The 18,667-nt window shown below is 33.2% G+C and overlaps 2 protein-coding genes and 2 long non-coding RNA genes across 7 annotated transcripts; 3 read left to right on the forward strand and 1 right to left on the reverse strand.

Moving 5' to 3' along the window:
* Window positions 1-431: 431 nt before the first annotated feature.
* Window positions 432-4,671, forward strand: LOC121114193 (lysosomal dipeptide transporter MFSD1). 3 transcript variants are annotated; one of them, XM_071887016.1, is made up of 5 exons: window positions 432-450; window positions 2,874-3,100; window positions 3,184-3,895; window positions 3,954-4,205; window positions 4,269-4,671. In XM_071887016.1, the coding sequence occupies exons 2-5, from the start codon at window positions 2,894-2,896 to the stop codon at window positions 4,541-4,543; spliced, it is 1,446 nt and encodes a 481-aa protein (XP_071743117.1). In that variant the 5' UTR covers window positions 432-450; window positions 2,874-2,893; the 3' UTR covers window positions 4,544-4,671. The 3 variants fall into 3 exon arrangements, with proteins under 3 accessions (XP_071743117.1, XP_040564003.1, XP_040564004.1); XM_040708069.2 differs by lacking the exon at window positions 432-450 and adding an exon at window positions 2,543-2,745; XM_040708070.2 differs by lacking the exon at window positions 432-450 and adding an exon at window positions 2,559-2,695.
* Window positions 4,597-7,250, reverse strand: LOC121114194 (phosphatidylserine synthase 2). 2 transcript variants are annotated; one of them, XM_040708071.2, is made up of 4 exons: window positions 6,950-7,250; window positions 6,119-6,660; window positions 5,649-6,051; window positions 4,597-5,586 (listed from the first exon to the last, which is right to left on the reverse strand). In XM_040708071.2, the coding sequence occupies exons 2-4, from the start codon at window positions 6,603-6,605 to the stop codon at window positions 5,079-5,081; spliced, it is 1,398 nt and encodes a 465-aa protein (XP_040564005.1). In that variant the 5' UTR covers window positions 6,606-6,660; window positions 6,950-7,250; the 3' UTR covers window positions 4,597-5,078. The 2 variants fall into 2 exon arrangements, with proteins under 2 accessions (XP_040564005.1, XP_040564008.1); XM_040708074.2 differs by having other exon boundaries at window positions 6,851-6,961.
* Window positions 7,251-8,044: 794 nt separating this feature from the next.
* On the forward strand, window positions 8,045-11,146 carry LOC121114195 (uncharacterized). Its single transcript, XR_005863223.2, has 3 exons — window positions 8,045-8,281; window positions 10,006-10,141; window positions 10,572-11,146. It is a non-coding gene; the product is annotated as an uncharacterized lncRNA (long non-coding RNA).
* Window positions 11,147-16,182: 5,036 nt separating this feature from the next.
* LOC139904848 (uncharacterized) lies at window positions 16,183-18,195 on the forward strand. The gene is made up of 2 exons (XR_011779096.1): window positions 16,183-16,312; window positions 17,869-18,195. It is a non-coding gene; the product is annotated as an uncharacterized lncRNA (long non-coding RNA).
* The last annotated feature ends 472 nt before the right edge of the window (window positions 18,196-18,667 follow it).

Below are 18,667 nucleotides of genomic sequence, written 5' to 3' on the forward strand. Positions count from 1 at the left end.
GTCTTAAAGTTGCTTGTTTTAAGAGACTAAATTTGAACGAATAACCTTTTTTTGAAGAGAAAAGATACAAATTGTAATTGTAATTGAGGATTTGTAGCGGAGTTATAATTGTAAGTCCTTGTTGGACTCAGAGTAGAATTGGAGATCAACATCCAAGTAATTTTAGCAAATGTCCTTGTTTATTTCTTTTTCTCCTTCTTCCCTTATCACAGTTGATTGTAGCTGATCTAATAAAACTTTCTGAGTATAATTCTTTCTCTCCTCAAAAACATTCTTCAAATTGTTAGGATTACCATGTTGCTTTTCGTTTTTTTTAAACATACCCATTGTTCACATGCTTTTCATCACTAGTACGTAGGTTCGCATGGTTAAAGGGAATACTATAATGTTTACTTATACTTAATCAGTGCAACTCAATCTTACAAATTAAAGGAACAATAAGAAAAAAAGGTAAAAAAATATTATTTCTCAATTTGGGGGCCCCACTAGAAATTACATAAATTTAAAAAAATGACTCATTGTAATTAAATTTTATCCATCCTCCGACAGCGTGATAAATTAATAATTATATGAGTTACGCAAACTAATACTAATTCAGCTGCTAATGATTACTTTCTAATAATGTCGATCATTTAATTTGGAATATAAAAACTATTACTAAAATGGTTGAAAAACGTATTAGCTAAATAGTTTAATTTAATTTCTTGAATTATAGATAATATTTCGGCTTAAATTATATGAGTAAAATTATGAATAAAGAATTCGGCAAAACTAGTTTAGTTAAACATGATAACACTCTTGGGTAGGTATATATACTGACAGCAACTCTTGCTTCCTTCAATCTAAAAGGATTTTCGATTAAGATAATTAAGGATTTCATTATGGGACCAGGATATACAATTTGAGGGTTCAGTGAGATGATACTCTTTGATTGAATTGAGTCGTTCTTTTTCAAAAAATCTTGCTAATTATCTTGAAAAATTATTTAAAAGTAACATTATTCAACTTAAGAGCCATCTAGGGAGTAAAAAAGAAGTCACCGGCCGTTGTAAATGGTGCTCGATGATGTACGTATACGGTATATTATATGATATTACTTATTAGATATATCAATTATCATATAAGTTACTTATAAGTTATAACTTATATCATATAAGTTATATGATATAACAATAAAGGGGGAAAAGGAGTATTATGTAAAAGGAGCACTCTTTCTTCTTTTTTTTTTGTTCATCATTTGATAGGTGAAGAAGGGATCTGAAAAAAAAAACAACAACTGAGAATAGCAATTAAAGAAGAAAAAACAGTCTATGTGTGTACTTTTTTCTTCTTTTTTATGCATACTTAATAAGTCGTGGGTGTGTTAACATCTGCCTTTGAAAGAAGAATTATCGCCTATCTTTAGTGTAAATTGATTTAAAAATGCATAATAAAATATATATATATATGAATTTAAATATAATTATAACATTTTCCATACACTAATCCTATTTAAATTTTTTGAAAAACTTCCTCTTTGTAGGAGTAATTGATTTTCTTTGACAAAATCATACAACACGCAGATGATATTAACAATGGTCGTGATTAAAGTATATCATATTTCTCGCTCCTACCTTCTTCTCGCTCTCTTACACAGGTCCCATCTCTATTTATGAATAACTGTTGATGAATATTGGAACAGTATCTTTTTTTGACTGAAGTTCAAACTAATATAATTATATTAATAAAATAAATCTACTCAATTGAAACTTAAACTGCATGAACCTGCGCAGGATTATATTTTGGGAGGGGATTATTATTTTTTTTTAAATTAAATTTTAAATATTAAGGAAAAAATTTACAAATTTTAATATTTTTCAAAAAAAAAGTTCAAAAATCTACAATTATTCTCAAAAAATAATTTTTTTTGGAAAACAATTTAAAATATTACATTTTGTGGAAAAAGAAATTTAAAAATCTACAGTTGTTCAGCAAAAAATGATTTTTTTTGGAAAAAAACTCAAATATTAAATATTTTGGGAAAAAATTTCATAAATCCCTACCTGTTTTCACAAATTAATTTTGTTGTCAAAATCTATTGATAGAAAATTATAAACTTCAGTCCTTGATGACTTTTTTTTTAAATCAGTTATATTACTGACAGTTGGAAGAGCCAACGGTATTAAGAACCGTTCCGAAGACTGGACTTAGTAAATAAGGCTTGACACGACACTACTTTTAACTCCCACGCAAACCCTCATTGTTACTCTTCATCTTTCATATGCATGCAAATTAGTTATTACTTTATATTTAGGTATTTCCTTCGCAATAATTAAACGTTAATGATAGGAGCTTTGTAAATAAAAAGGTTTGTTCAGATTGCCAACTAGAAAAAACAGCTTTCTACATCATATTTTATAGTGTCTCTGGTTATTAATATGAGGAAATTATTTTGCACTTCCGTCAAGCAATAAAAAAGAGCGTTTTCTATATTCATTTCCATTTGACAGTGTGCCATGTTCTAGCTTAGCTATTTGACATATAAATAACAAAATAAACCTCCATTGACGTCATTTAGTGAGAGGAGTTTTTACTTTTTGACAGTTTGAGTAGAATTTAATATAATAAATATTAAATATATAAAATAAACAGACGAAAATTGAATAGTTTATCTCTACTTCTTAATATTATACCAGCTAACACTAATATTCTATTTGTAAGAAAATAATCTGAATATCGAATATCATTTCTATTTCGCTTCATTTTGTAAGGATATTATAATTCATTTAACTTTTTAGATATCTGTTGAATAATATTATTATCTCACTTGAGAAATGAGCCATTTTCTTTTGTCTCATTCAGAAAGACTAATTAATTGTTTATTCATTGGATAGGAGTATAAGTTATAATAAGTATGGAAGAAGAGTCATCATCAAGTGATAGAGATCCTATAATTCCCGAAGTAAGACTAAGGCCTGATGAAGAAATTGTGATTCCCGGATGGGGAGGTTCGATTCTATGTCATCCACAGAAGCTCCCTCACAAAATATTGGCTCTTTTCTTTATGTGTCTACTTGGCTTCGGAAGCTACTACTGCTATGACAATCCTGGAGCACTCCAGGTATTTTGCATTTATTACAACCCTTTCTTAATTTTTGTTGTTTGCACACTTTTTACCTCAATTACAAATTCCCTCCTTTTTAGAAACACTTCATCAAGGACATCCCCATGACTACCCTGGAGTTTGCAAGTCTCTATTCCTGGTATTCATGGCCAAATGTTGCACTTCCCATTATTGGGGGTTATCTCATAGATACAATCTTTGGCATTCGTCTCGGAGCCATCATTTTTGGCTCTTTTATTTGTGCTGGACAATTAGTCTTTGCCACGGGGGGTCTACACGACTCAACTGCTCTTATGCAAACGGGGAGATTCATATTTGGCATTGGAGGTGAATCCTTGGCTGTTGCTCAAAATACGTATGCCGCCTCCTGGTTCTCTGGTGATACTCTTAATAGGGTTTTTGGCTTTCAGATAAGTATCGCTAGGTTCGGATCCAGTGTCAACTATTGGACTGTAGGGAAAATCTACGATTCTCTTTTACCAAAGTTTGATCATGGTTATACTGCACTTGGATGGACTTTGATGATTGCTTCTTTCACTTGTTTCATATCTTTAGTCTCCTCTATTATTCTTGGGGTTATTGATAAAAGAGCCAAAACCATACTTAAAAAAGATGATATTGCAAGTGATCCAATTAGTTTGAAAGACATTGTCAAATTTCCGCTCAATTTTTGGCTCTTGAGCACTGTCTGTGTTACATATTATGTGACTGTATTCCCCTTTGTATCTTTGGCACAAGTATTTCTGATGAAAAAATACAATCTCGGAGTTCAAGAGGCCAATGTTCTTACTGGTAATTTTCATAATTAATTTTCCCTTAACAAACTAATTAATATTTCACTACCTAATAGGACTTGTTTATTTGATATCTGCTTTTGCCTCGCCAATTTTGGGATATATCATCGACAAAGTTGGAAGAAACCTTACTTTTGTTCTGACTGCTGTTTTTTTTACTCTCTTGGCACACATGATGTTGGCATTCACATTTTGGAATCCTTACATTCCTATATGTGTGATGGGGATGTCTTATTCACTCCTTGCCTCGGCTCTTTGGCCCATTTGTACATTAATTGTACCGATTGAAAGACTAGGAACTGCATTTGGTACGTAGAGACATGATATCTATCAAACATTCGCACGAGTAATTTTTAATATTTCGTTTTTAGGAATAATGCAAGCAATCCAAAATCTTGGACTAGCCATTGTCCCTCTTGGAGCTGGTGTTATTGTGGACAATTATGGTTACATCTGGTTGGAAATATATTTCATATTTTGGCTGACCATTGCTATTATAGCTACACTAACCATGTGGCTAATAGACTTAAACTTTAATGACTCTTTTCTCAATATGGATGCTGGGACCAGGAATGCCAGGACAGAAGCATTAAAAAAACAGACGCCCCTTAATGAGGGAGATCCTCTTCCAGTGACTTCTGAATAATTAAAGTATCATGTGTGAAGTCCCTACTTACGCTTATTTTGTTTAAACGAAGATTTTAGTAATAATTACTATTGATTATATATTTTATACGAGTATATATAAATCGAAATATATCTTATTAGATCTGACTGTGAATAATGTTATAAGTAAGAAAAAAATGTAAATCTATCGAGAGTTTAAGTACATAATTTAAAAAAAAAAAAATGTAAGTAGTTAATATTATTAGGCCAAGATTCTTAAAATATATTTGAACCAGCTATATTTAAACGTTTATCATCATTTTATGAAAATATCAATGGAAAGTTAAGTTTTGCGCAATTATAATTTTTTTAAGAGATCGCTATAATTTGAATAGATCTCACACGATATAAACAAAGTAACTAACTATTCACATACACCTGCAAATTTTTTAAGAACTCAAAGGAATGATGTGTCAAACGAAGTATGTATAAAAAAAGGAGCTTGTTCACGAGGACAACTGCATTTCTGTAAAATATCTAGGTAAGGGTGAATGTATTTTTTTAAGGGGGGATCTTCAGTTATCTTTTTTTTTATTGGCAACATTTTCTACCACGAGTTTGTGGCGCCTATCACAGAGTTCTTTTTCAGGCTGGGGTAAACGAGTAGGTTTGAGTATAACAAATTTGACGAAAGTATAAAATATTATGAGAACGATGCCAGCGAGCCACCAGAGAAGAATACTCTTAGGTATCGGCTTTGTCATTGTATCCCATCCGAATTTGAGGCAAACTAAGAGTTCAGTCGAGATAACAGCCAGTAGGACCCATGATTGACGGCCCAACTTATCGCACTCTGGATCATCCAAGAGTTGGAAAGTTTCCCTCAAACAAACAGCTCCCCATAGAAGAATAAAGAATAAGCGTACAAAGTTTAACCAATGCTCAGGTGGAAACCATAAAACAAATTTCAAATAGAAAGTATTCAATTCCGTGACGAGAAACATGGCAATGATACCTAGAACGGCAAGCCATCTTTCTAAGCTCGATAACGGGTTCCACGTAAATTCGATCCAACCGTGAGGGCTGAAAGAAATTAAATACATTTTATGTATGAAAATACATTGTTAAAGGTGTGGGTTTTATACCTAAATTGTGCAATGATTCGTTTTATTTTGCCTCTATAAGTGGGAATATCCCACAGTCCTCTCCAGTTGTACTCTTTCATCGATAAATATTTAAGCATAAACAATCCGAGAACAGTTCCTCCACCATTGCAGATAAAAACATCCAGGATCCAATGGTCCCACCAACATTCGGAAAAGTTTGGTAGTTGATGCTCTAATGAGTATTCTAGAAATTCAAACATGACTGAGATGACAGTTGTGAGCCACCAATCTCGAAATATAAGAGTCTTGCACCAGTATCCGAAGAAATGAGCAAATATGAAAACATCCACTTTTTCCCTGATGTTATGATAGGGATTATCCGGACGATTGGGATCGTAAATATAGCAGTTTCCCCCATAATCCTTTTCTGGAATGGGCTCTCCTAGAAACGAAGCTCATTGTTAGAAGGAGATAAAATCTCTAAAAGGAAATGAATTATAAATCCTTACCTAAGTCTTCATCTAGGAATTTAAGAAATTTTCTTGCATCGGACGGTGTTTGGAAGAGTATAAAAATAAGTATGAGTTCGTAAGCTATGGACACAGAAAAAGCAAAGCGCCAAAAAACAGGATGAGGTCTTAAAAATGGTCCATCGGGCATGATAGTGAGTCCAAGAGCCACCCAGAAGCATGCTGCAGCAAGGAGACCTCTCCGAGAATTGAACTCTGTATCTTCTACAGGATCCTCGAAGAGAGCAACATAAACGAGACACGCAATTAAGCAAACGAGAACGGTGAGTGTGTGTGCACGAAAGAGGAAGCTCCCTTTTTCGTCAAAGTCTGTAACTCTTTTCTCCTTTTCCTCAAGCCAGTTGTAGGCCGTTCGGAGACGACACATGGAATTACTCTTTTCACGTTGGAATTGGATGCGAGCCTTGATACGATCAATGGCTCCATCCACTGTTTGCCTTGCTCGATCCATAGCTCCACTTCGCATGTCTCCCTCATCCGATGACCACAATAGTCATCCTTCATCCTCTTCCGCTAAACACCTTCAAGAGCAAAAACAAATACAATTCAATATTATGATTTTTAGATTGATGAATATGTATGTAGATGCAAAAAGTAGGATTAGGATTTAAATGGGTGAGCTAGAGTGTCGAAAAGAGTATAGGGAATACATGAAATATGAGGTGCTTTAAGCAGCTACTACTGCGATCAAGTCTCTCAAGTCATCATCACCAGAAGAGCAAAGGACGGGAAGCAGCGAGGGAGTGAGGAGGCGTATCTGCTCTCTCTAAGTATGTATGTTAGTAACTCCTTCGCCTGTTTTTTTCTTACCTTCTTCTACATACTTCTTCTTCCTCCTCTTCTTATTCTTCAGGAAGAAGAAGATATTACTAGTTACTTTGATACCTAAATACTGCCTTGTACAACTATGTACATATATTAAATCAGTTGTCAATTTAACTACTACAAAATTACAAATAACCTAATGGTTATCATACAAATTGGAATTTTCCAGTGAGTGAAAAAAAAGGGAAAAACTGGATTTAGGGCTATATTCAGACTCTCTACTCTAAGCCAACTATATGCGCATTGACATAATATGATTGTACTACTACTCGAGTTAATAAATACGACTCTTTCTTCCCAATTTATCATATCTTTTTTCAATTTTCTTAAGCAAATATCATAAATATTCTTAGTTATACTTATATCAATACGAAGAGATAAGATTAAGAATGTTCCTGACTTATTTATATGAGTACATATACATACTGATATACACTATTAAGTATTACCTCCATTCTCTTGGGAGATGCGATAAGTTTTCTTCATTTTCAGGATGCTCCATACTCTCATACGGGAATTCTTCATTGCTCCGTTGTTGATCTCGGCGACTTGATCCACAGCTGTACATATACTACTACAGAGTGTTCCTTCTTTTTTGCTTTCTATTCAAATACAATCAAACTCTATAATTTATCTACTTCAGTCTTACACCTTCCTTTTTAATGCAGAGCTACAACTTAGTAAGGAAAAGAGGGAAATATGCCCTTACTAGCAGCTACTCTACAGCTCCACGTACTTTCCTACGTACTTTTCTCTCTCTCCACCTTTTCTCTTTAGCTATATATGTATATGTACTCCTAATTAGCTAGCTCAATGGATTGAACTCTAGCTCTGTTCTCCGATCCATTTTTTGTCTACCACTCACATTATTATATAAAATGCTTATTATGTGTTATTGTCAGTGATATAAATGATATGATCCATCATGCCTCCTCTTCATGAACGAAATCCATGACGCAATTTCCCTTATTGAAGGACGCAATTGAGTTATTCAAGGCAAATAATTAAAAGTCATACATTTTTAATGAGGCATAATAAATGCCAGAGTAGATTCTCTGCTATCCACGTCATTAATAAATGAATAATTAAGGGCATTTTTTCCCGTCGTTAAGGAGATTTTTTTCCTCGTAACAACAGTAGTCCTTGAATTGGTTCTATGATATTCAACAAGTGTGTGTTTATTAACAAAAAATATAGTACGATCCTAATTTAGAGTAGAAACTCCTTATTTCTCCCCCATATTGACGAAACCTGGTCATTATCTTTGGGTCATAATATCCTCTCTTATCGATTGATTCAATTATTAAAGTTTTAAAAGTAAGTATAACTAATTCTACATATGCATATCCCCCTCTCCAAGGCAACCGTCTCTGTCTTGACGACGATTACATTTGAAAGAGAAAAAACTCATAAAGCTTATCAATACACATACTCAATATATCAAAGTATGTGCTTTTGATATAGTTACTGCACTTTCAGAACTCGACTGAATATTTCATATTCTTTCCTCTATAGTTGATCATGTCATACAAGAAATTAACTCTTGAGGACCGTAGAAAAGTGTTGGAGACTCAGCCAGAGGTAAAATGGATTTCCATCATTGATAATAATGATGACTTCTCCGAAAGTAGAAAGCATTTGATTCGAATGAATCAAACAAAGAGTATGGATAATCTTCTCACGGATTTAACGACTTCCCTTAGGCCTAAGTGGGGAGCCGTTCGGAACATATATACCCCTTACGGAGGAACTAAAGTGACTGCATTGGATCAGCTTGAACCTAAGAAATTATATGCTTTCGGAGGGTCCAAGTTCAAACAAACAAACCACGACTCTAGAAGCAAGCGCGGCAGTTGGTCAAATGGTACTTCTAGAAAGTTCTCAAGTCCCGAAAATTATTCTTCACAAAGAAATTCTGTTGAGTCGGATTCATTAAAGCACTTGAAGAAAAGTATCAGGGACATAAAATCAAAACCCTTTCTCCAGATGACAATTATGATGAATATTTTAGAAACATCTACGAAAGAAACAGAAAACTCGTGACCAAAAACAGACGACCACTCTATGAAAGCAAAAACTCTACGCTTAAAAGAATACCTTATAAAAGGATGCATCAAGTCAATAACGACAATGACTCTAATTTAGAAATATCCAAGAGTCTTAACGATTTATCCAGCAAAACTGAAAGCAATTATGATAGAGATAACCTAGGAAGTCCTAGCCCTAGATCCAATGACAATAGATCCAAATTTTCTCCGTCTCCTCCACATAATGAATCATATGCTAACAAAGAAGAAGATCAAATGAGTATTCGATCAAGAGAGAGTGTTTTGATGGCACGTATGAATACTATGAAAAATGAAAAAAGAATCTGCTGGCTCAACTCGATATATTCGAAACCATGATGGGGAACCTTTGTTAATAATTCTGCAAAGAACTCCAGGCAAGGAAGTGCACAAGAGTCTCTGCACTCCAATCATGGAAGTGAAACCCGAATACACAGCAACACAAGCATTATACACTACAATGAGGCCACCTCTCGTCACTCGCCTCCTCCATATGATGAGAGAAAATCGAATGAAGAAGATAGAAGGAAGAAAACGCCAACTGAATCAAGGAACGATTCAGGAACCAACAGTCAATATGAGAGAGTGTTGAGTCGATTGTCAGAGATTAGTACTAAAACTAAAAATGATTTGAATGATTCCAAAAATGAAGGAGGCAAGAACTAAATTTATTCAGTGTCGTAATCACGGTTTTACTTTTGGGGGAGGAGGGATTTTTGTTGTTGGGGCCCTGGATGGTGTGATTATTGATGACTCAGCAAGAATTTGGCAATAATTACAACTCCTGAAAAAATTAGTGGAGGTCAATAGAACCCCCTCCCGTTGATTACAGCCCTGTTATGTTACTTACAATATTTTTCTGTGTACAATATATATAATATTATTCATAGTTTTCTATAATTACAATAATTCATGTAGTTTTAAAACAATAAAGTATTTTAGAACTAGTTAAACATTTCGTTATTTTATTCATAGAGTCTGCCAAGTCTTTCGCCATGCGACAATTGGAGTCAAGAAAAGGTGGAGGAGGAGACAAGTTGTTTGATAATTACTGGAAGCAATTGACAAGGGATGCATCAGTTATAGAACGAGCTCCATCGAAAAATTCTAGGTTTGATTTTACGTAATAGAGAAGCCCTATGTCGATCCAGGTCCTCGAATTAGAACATTTACAGGTAATGTTGTGTCAGTCATTATTTATTCGGTCCAGTCCACTCTAAGGATTGCCCCTATAAGTCTTTGGAACCGGTCCGTAAGATCGTCAGTCCTTCGGACTATCAGTACTAGAACAAATAAAGCTGAAGTTTTAGGACTGATATACAGTACTGAGCTAGACCTGACCGAGACTGAACTTGACGGGACTGCAGACTTCAGTCCTAAATAAAGATCGACATAAAACTATACACAAGTATATATCCCTAACTGTTTCTGTATACAAAACAGTGACATCCTCATTCGCTGCAGATCGACATAGGGCTACCCATAAGTTTATCTTTCTCCGAGAAGCTACCTATATGTTCTGACTGATCCTTTACTATCAGTAGGATAATCCATCCAGACTATGACAATGATGAATCAGGCCTATATCGTGCAAAGTCAGTGAATCCTGAAACACGTGGAGCGAAAGAAATCAACGATACCTCTCAGACTAAAATAAACACTCCGATCGAACTCATGCTTTCAAGAATGATTGAGGAACGTATATATGTTGCTTAAGCCTTAAAACTATAGACAGTGTGGAAAAAAGAAATCCATTAATATTCCAAAAGATGACTTTAGTAACGTGCATATCTCGATGTATAAGTGCGATTAGTTTACCATATAATACTAGACCCCTGTAAGCGAAGGCTCAAGCGCGCGTGCTACAAATGGCATAGACGAACAGAGAAATCACTACAATGGCATAACTAAAGAGGGGATCTGTGTAAAGAAAAAACTAAGTATAATGATTAGAAAAGGAAAAAGGGTTGATACGTGTGCTCTCTCTTCTTCTTTTGTTTATTATATATAAAGGTTGATGGAAGTGTTAACATCTTCCTCTAAAAGAAGAATTATCGCCCATCATTGTTGTAAATTGATTTAGAAATACAAAAAAATAAATATACATATATTTAAATATTTTCCATGCACTAATGCTATTTTAAATGTAGAAGATTCTCCTCTTTATAGGAGTACCTCATGTTCTCCATCCAAATTCATATAACAGGTAGCTTATTACGTTTGATTTTCAATATAATTCATCTACTCAATATACTTAATTTACTCAATATTAGTGTTGTATCGGTCCTTATTTAGGACAAAAGACTAGAGTCCCATTCAGTTCAGTCCGAAAACTTATAAAATTCAGTCTTTAAGAGTTCACTCAATTTTTTTTTTTTATCATTTCCAGTATTGAGAGTCCGAAGGGCCGACGGTCTTAAGAAACGGCCCCAAGGACTGATAGGACCAACCCTAAGACTAGATTGGACTGATTAAATAAGGAAAAATACAACACTACTCAATACTTATTGTGTGTATGCATACGTTTATAAGTAGATTTTTTTCCATGGAATGAACTTTTAATTAAAGGACCTTTCATTATAATATGTACTATCCTTTGTCGTAAATTATAATGTTAAATGAAACATATTGGCTAGGAAAATAAACATTTAATACTTTTATATTCATTGGAAATTGTAATTATATAAATGATCGTAAAATTACCTACATAAATTTATATATTATATACATAAAAAGATTTTGATTCGTCAGTTCTTACGTCAATACATTGACACGGATCCTAATTACATTCATGTAGTAAAAAAAAAGTTGATACGCGCAATGAGTAAAATATATACGTCACTAATGAGGATATTGTGTGTATTTTAGTATGTTAAAAAACAGAAACCGAAAAACAACACGGTAACCTTGACAATTTGAAAAATGCTTTGGAGGAGATCAGCTGTGATAAGAGAGTAGGACATAAAAAAGGAAATTTGGCAAGAGTTAATAGGATATCGATCCTCAATTCTATACTAATTCCAACAAAAACTTATAATTATAAGTCTACAACAGATTCTCAAGGTTACTTATGTCTTTTATGAGCACACAAGAATGTTCAGTCAAGTTCTGAATCAGTGTTTACTTCGTCCAGCCTGACGAGACGAAATCATTTCGTTACCAAAACTTTTTTTCATGACGAAGACAAAATGACAATGAAAATCTAACAAAAATCATGACAAAGACGAGACGAAAATATGACAAAAATCATGAGGAAGACGAAACACTGTCAATGATGAAACTCCGACGAAGATGAGACAAAGACGAAATAAAAGATAACTACGGCGAAATAATGACGATGTTTGACGATGATTATATTATGACTCTGACAAAAACTAATGACCTACGATTTCGAAACCAAAAGATATCAGTGCAATTACTGATGCTGATGGCTCGTTCAACATGCCCCCATGGTCTGACAACAAACTCATACCACAAAACTTTTCTTAAAGTGTATTAAATTAATTATTAAGTCTCTGTGTAATGTGTATGTATATGTTACCGGCAAAGTGCAAAATGAACGTCAAAGTGGGCAATCTGCAAAATTCTCATCAGAGGGGGCATCGTGCAAAATGTCCGGACGATCTATAAAATTTCCAATAGAATGGTCAATGGTCATTTTAACTTCATTTACATTGTCAGGTCAAATGCTCGTGGGTAATTTGATTATTTAACAAGTCAATGCTACACAATATGATCATTAAGGATGTGATTATGATACAATTTGATACTCAGGTATACTTTCATTGAAATAGATATAGTATTTACATAATCAAACTATTGTATGATAAGAAATTGTCACGAGAGACTCAATTTTATTAAAAAAAAAATATCTCTCTGCCAACAGGGTATGCAGATGGGCAGCTGGCCCCTCAGAGGGATCAAAACCTATGTCAGTAACTATCCTTAGTATCGAAAACCCCTTCTAATATATTTGAATACTCCTGGGTTGTAAAAGGAACAACTGGTCCAAAAAAGTGGATCATAACCAACCACTTCCCTGAGCATCAATTATCCCTTTTGATATTCTATAATACACTGCACCCATCGGGGCGTGAAAAATATCCGCAGGTTTCAAGAGTTGATAAATACCCACCGCTATCGCTTCCCTGAGCATCAAGGACCCCTTTCAATATCCTACAATACATCCCAGCTTATGGGTTGTGCAAGTGAACGCTTGTCGAAAAAGTGAGCCGTTATTCGCAGAACTCATAAACTTTTTTTGATATTATACTTAGTGGTATCTGTAAAGTTATGTGTAACTATGGTGGTGTTTTATGACCGTCATGCGGCTCCTCTGAAGCCAGAGGTTCAGTTGTTTTTAAGACTAAAATGTAAGCCAAAAAGGTGAGCAATTTGAATGAACGTGATAAAATTTGGGCATATCAGGATGACTACAGCAACAAGTAAAGATCTAATTAAAATTTACATTATAATTGTTGATCCTATTTGATAATATTCGAACTACACAGTTTTATACTTTATATAAATAATATTAGTTTGTTTCAAATAAAGTTTGGTATTTTAATGAAAAGCTGTTGGTACTACCTTTCAAATGAGATATTGCATCTAAATATTCTCCCCTCTGGATAAAGATGGATACAAAAAGGTTAAAAATTGCAAACTTTGATCTACGCTGACTATGAAACCTCGGATATGGTGAAATAACTTAGCAGGGGCGTACGTAGGATTATATATATATTTCTTTTTTATGCGGGGGGCTTTGTTTTTAGAATTTTTTTGATAAAATATCCAACAATTTTTTTTTTTTTTTAAAAGTTCAATTATTATCTATTCACAAAATTTCAAAAATTAAGTTTTTTGAAAAACACTTCAAAAGTTACTTTATTTGGGGAATAAATTCAAGAAACAACAGCTGTTAGAAAAATTAGAATTTTTGTGAAAAAAATTAGAATTTCTCTGTAGAAAAAATTGAAGATTTTTTTTTTTTTTTGAAATTTAGATATTGGATGGGGTTTACAGGCCCTCCAGACCACCACTTTCGGACAGCTCTACATGGGATCAAACACCACATCATCTACTGCGTTTGTAAGGGCTAAAATATGGTTCTTGTGCCAAGAAGGAGGTCAAGGGAAAGTCCAAGGTGTCTGAGAAGAGCCCATTCTTTACTAAAAATCACTAACAGTTACATTTGTAGTGTAGTAGAAGGCTTTTTAATGCCGTATTTAGCTAAGCTGCTCTCCTTCAAAACATTACTCAAATTGTCAAGCATAACAAATAATCATATTTTTACAACTATAGTAATAACTATTTTCATAAATGATAAATTCATTGTTTTAAATTAAATATTGATACTATTCAGTCAATTTCAAGTTTGAGTTAGGTTATATACTAGAAAATGTATTTTTATTTAGCTTGAAAACACACTTAAAGTATATTTCTTAACTAGTTTTTTTGGAAGTTAAAATGTATGTTTCATTTTTTGCAACTTTTGTATTTATTATGGATATTTTTTTAGTACTGAATTAATAAAGTTATTAGTATGTCAATTAATAGCTCTTAAAGGATAGTTATTCAACTTTAAATTAATAAAATATGTAACTATTTATTCTTTTCTCTTTTTCCTCATTAAATTAATAGTGTTGTTTTGCTTCTTATTTAGGACTAAGAATTGCACTCCAGTTGAGTTCAGTCCGGTCTAGTTCCGCCCCTGCTGCTAGTAGTCCCTAAAAAAATGAGGAAAATGCTTATGAGATATAAGGGTAAGTACTTTTTGGAAATTCAAGTAATTCCTACTTACCGAGTGTTCCATTAAAATCTGATCACCTTGAAGTTTAAACTTAAACAATAGATAATTTATTAATGAACAATATAATTTCTACTACTATAATAAATGTGAGTATGTGCTCTCTTAATCATAAATGTAGCAATCCTTAGTGGCGGCAGAAGGCCTGGCACCCACTGCAGATGCAATATTCTGTCATGGCGTCCCAGTGGCTTTGAGGGCCTTTGTGTTTGGATGGCGGACACTGAAGGTGACCTCGTGCAGATTCAGCTTAGCAAATGTACGGGTAATAGACTTCTTCAGATACTTGGTAGGCACCTCATACTCGAACCTCCCTCAGAGATACGAATCGCATGGGTTCAGGTCTGGGCTGTTTTCAGGCCATTAATTGGGGCTCCAAAAGTGAGAACATTTTTTGCCCCAAGACATCCTGCCCATTTTGGCCTTGTGGACCGGGCACTATCTTGTTGGAAGGTGTAATTTTGTCCTTGGGATACTCCCTCTATTCAGGGAGGGTAAATTAAAAGTTCAAAACTAGACCGACGACAAGGCTGGATCTGTACGAGGTCAAATGGGCCGGCTTTCGCCGCCATATGGCCAAGGTTATCAAGAAAAACAGATTTCAGTATAAATAATTGAATGTTATAAATCTAACTTTCTAATAATCAAAAAATTACGGTTCTCCACCGTCTACTTTGTTCGTCATAAGCCTTTAATAAATTTTCCCAATTTATCTTGACCCACCTGTATATTAATAAAGGAAGGTCTTTCTGTATTGATATTTCTATAAAAAAACAGTCATTTTGGGTCAAAGAAATAACAATGTAAAGGCGTCCGCAGGAGGTAGGCCGGAGGGCTATAGCCCAAGCCAAGCCCCACTCAAAAACTAATCATGCGGACGGCCCTGCAATGTAGTCATATTACGAAATTTCGCATGTTTGTTTGTAAGTAGCATTAGAGCGTGTATAGAGGGTGCACCGTGTAATGTATATAGTACTCCCTGATGTATATCCCTTACATGTTTTTGATCTAACAAATAATAATATATTCATATCAATGAGCATGTGTAGCTAAGGGACAGACAGGTAGCCCCACGTAAATTTTCAGTTTATTTAATCGACATAGCGGTAAATAGTATTATTTTCATCTATGGATATATCCCTCATTTTCATACCTTTAAAAACAACAAAAAAGTGTTCTTTGTATTTCAGAGTCTTAAAAAAAATTGATTTATCAAATGGATTATAGAATGCAAAAAATCGATTTTGCTTTTTTTTCAGATGTAATTTGCCTAATCTTATCTCCAAGTCTATATAATGAGATTAAAGATAAGTGAGCTTACTTTTCATTAAGAAGAGGATCAGTAAAGTGCAGGTTATAACATATTCTTGCTGATGTAACAAGAAACCCATACCATCAAATTTGGAAGGTGTTATCAAGATAGAACTCGAGTTTGAGCTAATTTTTCCGACAATGGGCGTTAATTAGGACTTTGAGGTACTTGTATATAAGAAAAAGAAAAGAGCTGTGATTTCCATAGTCGTTTTTCATACTATTTTTATTTTTTTACCCATATCAAATATGTGTAACGACTGTGTTATATTCAGTTTGAATATTGGTTTGTTTTTGTTTGTCATAATTTAAAAAAAAAAAAAAAAAAAAATTGAATTTAAATGTAATACTCAAGTATCAATACATTATTTATCTTATTCCTTACTTGACTATTATAATCATGGACGGAAATAATATTCTGATGGACGAGTGAAGTATAAAGTAATATCTAGTGGTTGTGGTCATGAAAGACAATGACTAAAAACATGCATTTGCTTGGGAGCTCATGGGCGTTCGTAAGGGGTAGGCTGGAGGGCCTGTAGCCCCCCAATTAAGAAATGCTTGCTTCTTACTATAATTTTTTTCCTTATTCGGGCAAATTATGTAGCAGATCAAAAAATAAATATTTGATTTTTTTTTTCTAAAAATTAAATATTTGAAATTGAATTTTATAGATTTTTTTTTAATAGCTGTGGATTTTTAATTTTTTTTTTAAAACTTAATTTTGTTTGAATAACTTTGGATTTTTTTTGACAAATGTAATATTTGAAGTTTCGATTTTGAAATTTTTTTCAAATTTTTTTTATTTCTGTGAGTAGCCTTAGATTTTTTATTTTTTTTATCCAAAAAAAGTTTAATTTTTCAAAATTTTCAATTTTTTACTAAAATCATTTTATTTGTGTATTTTTTTTTCGACCCCCAAATCAAGCCCTCCCTAAAATATAATGCTGCGTCCGACCCTAGATTTATATGTGTAAGTTCATGTTGGACTCATAGTAAAGTAAAAAGTCATGAGAGCTAAGCTGCCGTTGACCAAATTACTCTCCAAACTTCATTTTTGGTTCCTTTAATTTTTACATACACCCAGGATATGTTTTATGGATAACTAGGGAAGGGATTTTTGTAAGAGTGCGAGTAGAAAATGGGAGCTAGACATATCGTATTACCCTTGTTAATTTTCTTCTCTAAAAATCATATAACAGGCAACTGATAAGTTGCCTATTATATGATTTTTAGAGAAGAAAATTAATTACTGCGATAAAGAGGAGAACCTTCCCCGTTTGAAATAGCCGAGAAAATATTGTAATTTTATTTTAATTCATGTATAGTTATTTTATTAAGGATTTTTAAATCAATTTACATTAAAAATAGGCGATAATTCTTTTTTTATAGGGAGATGTTAACACGCCCACGACTTATTCATTAATGAATTAGAGAGAAGAAAGATAACACGCATCAACCGTTTTTCCTTTTCTAATCGTTATTCTTATATTTCTCTTTATGCAGATCCCTTCTTTATGCATAACTGATCATTGGTAGAGAGGGAGTGGTTTTTTTTTTTGTTTATTTCCTTCATCAGAATTAATTTAATGATAGCTATGCTTCTATTCTCTAAACAATATTCAAACTGTCTGAGTGACTGCGTTAATTTTCGGGGTTTTTTTTTCATATTATTTTCAACTATGACTATAATCAGCAGTGCTTATTTATACAAATTTTAGGTTTCCCTTTTGTTGGAGTTGGTAAACTGAAGAGTGTCTATTCTTTTCCCAAGCTGTTATTATTATTGTATAATTCCTGAGGAGTGAACTTCCTTTCTACTACATCCATAATAATACAACAAAGTTTATCGGTATGAAAATAGTCATTTTTGATCATAGAAATGACAATCTAGACATATTAAACAAATCTTGCAACCGTTTTGTATATATTATTGAGAATATATCTCAGGGAGCACTTTATATATAGTGTTCTCTGATGTATATCATATTTTTCTGTCTAAGAAATTACAATGTTTATGAAATTAATTAAATCTAACAGACCTTTTGTATGTATGATCGAGTATTTATTCTATATATAATGTGCAAGATTTTATTAGGAGAGGAAAATTTTAACAAACTGTTTGAACTTTAGTTCAAATCGGTTGTGATAAAATAACTGAAGAATAGAACATTCAATTAAATTTAATTTGGAACCGAGTCTTAACCACTTATCTCTATTTAATCAGCAAAGATACATTCTATTTTCGTTAAAGCTGTTATTCATTTTCATACTTTGACTCCTTGTGTGATTTAAAGGCCCTGACTCAACGTATCATGAACTCAAAAAATGCATTATCTTGGATTGGGATTTTTGTGTTAATTTAATCAATCAATGGCCTTCGTTTAGTATTCGTGTCGTTTCATATTCTGCAATTGATAAGGTTATCAATTCAATGTACAGTTGGCAACAAGAAAAATACAAAAGAATAGCTACCATGTATTTTTTTAAAAATTTCCTTTCCCCTTTCAAAGTTCAATT

Source organism: Lepeophtheirus salmonis, chromosome 3, assembly GCF_016086655.4.
Source record: "Lepeophtheirus salmonis chromosome 3, UVic_Lsal_1.4, whole genome shotgun sequence".
NCBI lineage: Eukaryota > Metazoa > Arthropoda > Copepoda > Siphonostomatoida > Caligidae > Lepeophtheirus > Lepeophtheirus salmonis.